Raw genomic sequence first — 2,960 nt, 5'->3', positions numbered from 1 at the left:
GAAATGAAAAATAAACAACCTAAATTAAAAAAAAAAGGGGGGAGGAATATGTGATTAGGTATTTTTGTCATGATAGGAGTCCAGAGCGAAGAATGCGTAGTGGAGTGGACCTGGGTGGGGGGGACTGTAAAACAATGGGGGAGCTTTTCTTTTACTTTTCCATGAGGGGAGTGTACTGGGTGGGGAGGGTTGAGAGGGGAGAAAAGTACAACAATGAATGAATAGAAAGCCAAACTCTGTAAATTTTCATTGAAATTAATAATTTTTTTCCAATGGTAATTTTTTTTATTACTTTAATGAACATTTACAGAGATTTTGGATTTCCATTCAGTCATTGTTGCACTTTTCTCCCTGCCCAGCGCGCCCCCCTCACCCCAGTTTGCTCCTCTCTTTGAAAAAATAAAAGAAAAATTCAAAATTCTTTCTTTGGTATACAATCCCCCCGCAGCCCTCCTACCGCCCCAGGTACACTCCACTATGCACCCTTAATTCTGGACTCTTGTGATAACTATAATACCCTATCATATATCATTTTTAAATTATTCTCTCCCTCATCTGTTTCAATGCGTATACATAATTTATCCAGTTTTTCTCAGTCTTCCCCCAACCCTGATAACAGTCCCATTCTACAACAGTGGCACCACGCAGTATTTGTCTTTTTTGTGACTGAGCTATATCACTCAGTATAATGTCCTCCAGCGTCATCCATTTTGAATAATATTGCCTGAGTTCCTTGTTTTTCAGTGCAGCATAGTATTCCATTGTGTGAATATACCACAGCTTCTCTATCCTTTTTGTTGTTTGTTGATGGACACCTGGGTTGCTTCCAACTCCCTGCTATTGTGAACAAAGCTGCAATAAACATGGGTGTGAATATATCTGCTTGGATGTCAGTTATGGTCTCATTGGGGTATATTCCCAGTAATGGGATTGCTGGGTCAAATGGCATCTGTATTTGCAACTTTTTGAGAAAGCGCCATACTGCCTTCCACAGTGGTTGCAGCATTTTACACTCCCACCAACAGTGAATAAGGGTTCCAGTTTCTCCACAACCTCGCCAGCATTTGTTGTTTGCTGTTCTGTTAAATTTTGCTATTCTGATTGGGGTGAGATGATATCTCATAGTTGTTTTAATTTGCATCTCTCTTAGGGCTAGGGATTTTGAATATTTCTTCATCTGCTTGTTGTCCATCTGAATGTCTCCTTTGGTGAAGTGTCTGTTCATATCCTGTACCCATTTTTCAATTGGATTATTTACCTTTATCTTGTTGTGGTGCTCAAGTATATTATAAATTCTAGATATAAGTCCCTTATCTGACATGTCATTCTGAAATACTTTTTCCCAGTCTGTGGCTTCCCTTTTTACCCTATTGGAGAAGTTTTTGGAAGTGCATAGGGATTTGATTCTTAAAAAACCAAAAATATATATAAAAAAGCAAGTTGAAAAGCACATGTTTTATTCTGTGTGTGTATCATGAAACAAATGGTTCATTTTACTTATTAGTTGTTGCTTTGACACTGTTATGTCCACATCTTGCCTTAATAGGTGCTTAACCAGTATCATTCACCATATTCAGTATTTGCACATAGATTATAAGAGGGATACAATGATTAGGCGCTCACCATATGATGAACAGTTCAAATTCACCCACTAGCTCTAGGGAGAAAGCCCTGGAAATCGGCTCCCACTAAAAATTAATACCCTCGTAACCTGTGGAGCAGTCTGCTCTGTCACATGGGGTCCCTATGAGTTAGAAATCACCCTCACAGCATCTAACAGTATAAGGAAGCAGGAGCTCTTTATCTTTCATCTTTTATACTTTTGTAGGACATAACACAAATGTAGGAGCGATTGTATTCCATCCCAAGTCCACAGTCTCTCTGGACCAAAAAGATGTCAACCTGGCCTCTTGTGCTGCTGATGGTTCTGTGAAGCTTTGGAGCCTTGACAGGTACTTAACATTCTGCTGTCTGTATTGTTACCACTAAAGTAGATCCTTGTATTATTTGATACTGAAGAAATAAAAATAATGGCATATAATACAAGACATGCTCTTTAAGTGTCAGAATAATTCAGTGTGAAGGTAGAAGAGACTTCTTTGACCTTTCCTGAACAGAGAAATTGTGTCAGATTTTTCTGGTTTAATTTGGACCTTGATTTTTGCATTCAACATAGTCGCCAGTGTATTCTCATTCTGGGAAGAATTGTCCTTACTCCCCAGTAGATTGGCATTAAAGAAATGCACCATTTCATAGATCGACTGACGACAACATTCTGGAGAGCCTGCTGGTTCTTAGCAAATAGCCACGAGGGAGAGGAGAGAGAGGTTCTGTCTGGTGATATTGTCAAGGAAGTGATGTCTCCTGCCAATAGAGTCATCCTTTACCAATTAAACCTAGCAGGATTTTTAAAAAGTGATATTTTAAAAAGAAATTGAAAGCACCTCATTGACTACATAGCATCTGTATTCAGTTGCTTAGTTTTATTTCTTTGGGAAAGCACATGAATTTTACTCCAGGATGGTTTTTAAAGAGCTAATTAATGTCTTTGTCAGACAGGATCTTGCCTATGTGCAGCACAAGTTTTAATTGGCTTAGGTAATGCTTATATATTCCCCTAGGGCTTTGATTAATTGTACGGATGCACATTGACAAAGTTCCCTTTTTAATTGCCCCCTCTAGGGTTGTTGTTTCTTTCTTTTCATCTTGCTGGTGGCAGAGTTGAATGGCCATTGAAAGAATAGTTCTTCTAGAACTCAAATACTGTTTTAAGGCGGAGTGACTATTTTGCTTGTATTAGAATATCTTTTATTCTCTTCTCATCCTAAATAGTACTACTTTAAGAATATTAACAGACAGTGCATCTAAATTCCAAAATCAGTCTCTACAATAGTCTACTGTTTCCTATTGCCAAAGGGGCCCTTTAGAGTAGTGAGAGAAGATCTTCACCCTGAAACTTA

General features: G+C 38.4%; 1 protein-coding gene across 1 annotated transcript in view; it reads left to right on the top strand.

Moving 5' to 3' along the window:
* Positions 1–2,960, top strand: part of PRPF4 (pre-mRNA processing factor 4) — a 23,017-nt gene that overhangs the window by 15,173 nt on the left and 4,884 nt on the right. The window contains exon 9 of the mRNA XM_006890761.1: positions 1,829–1,952. Coding sequence (XP_006890823.1) covers positions 1,829–1,952 — 124 coding nt within the window. The remainder of the gene's footprint in view (positions 1–1,828; positions 1,953–2,960) is intronic.

The sequence above is a fragment of the Elephantulus edwardii genome, unplaced genomic scaffold, assembly GCF_000299155.1.
Source record: "Elephantulus edwardii isolate Elephantulus edwardi_28Jun2011 unplaced genomic scaffold, EleEdw1.0 scaffold00092, whole genome shotgun sequence".
In the NCBI taxonomy this organism is placed as follows: Eukaryota; Metazoa; Chordata; class Mammalia; order Macroscelidea; family Macroscelididae; genus Elephantulus; species Elephantulus edwardii.
Note: the sequence above shows the minus strand (reverse complement) of the source record. Positions and strands in the feature narration are given on the sequence as shown.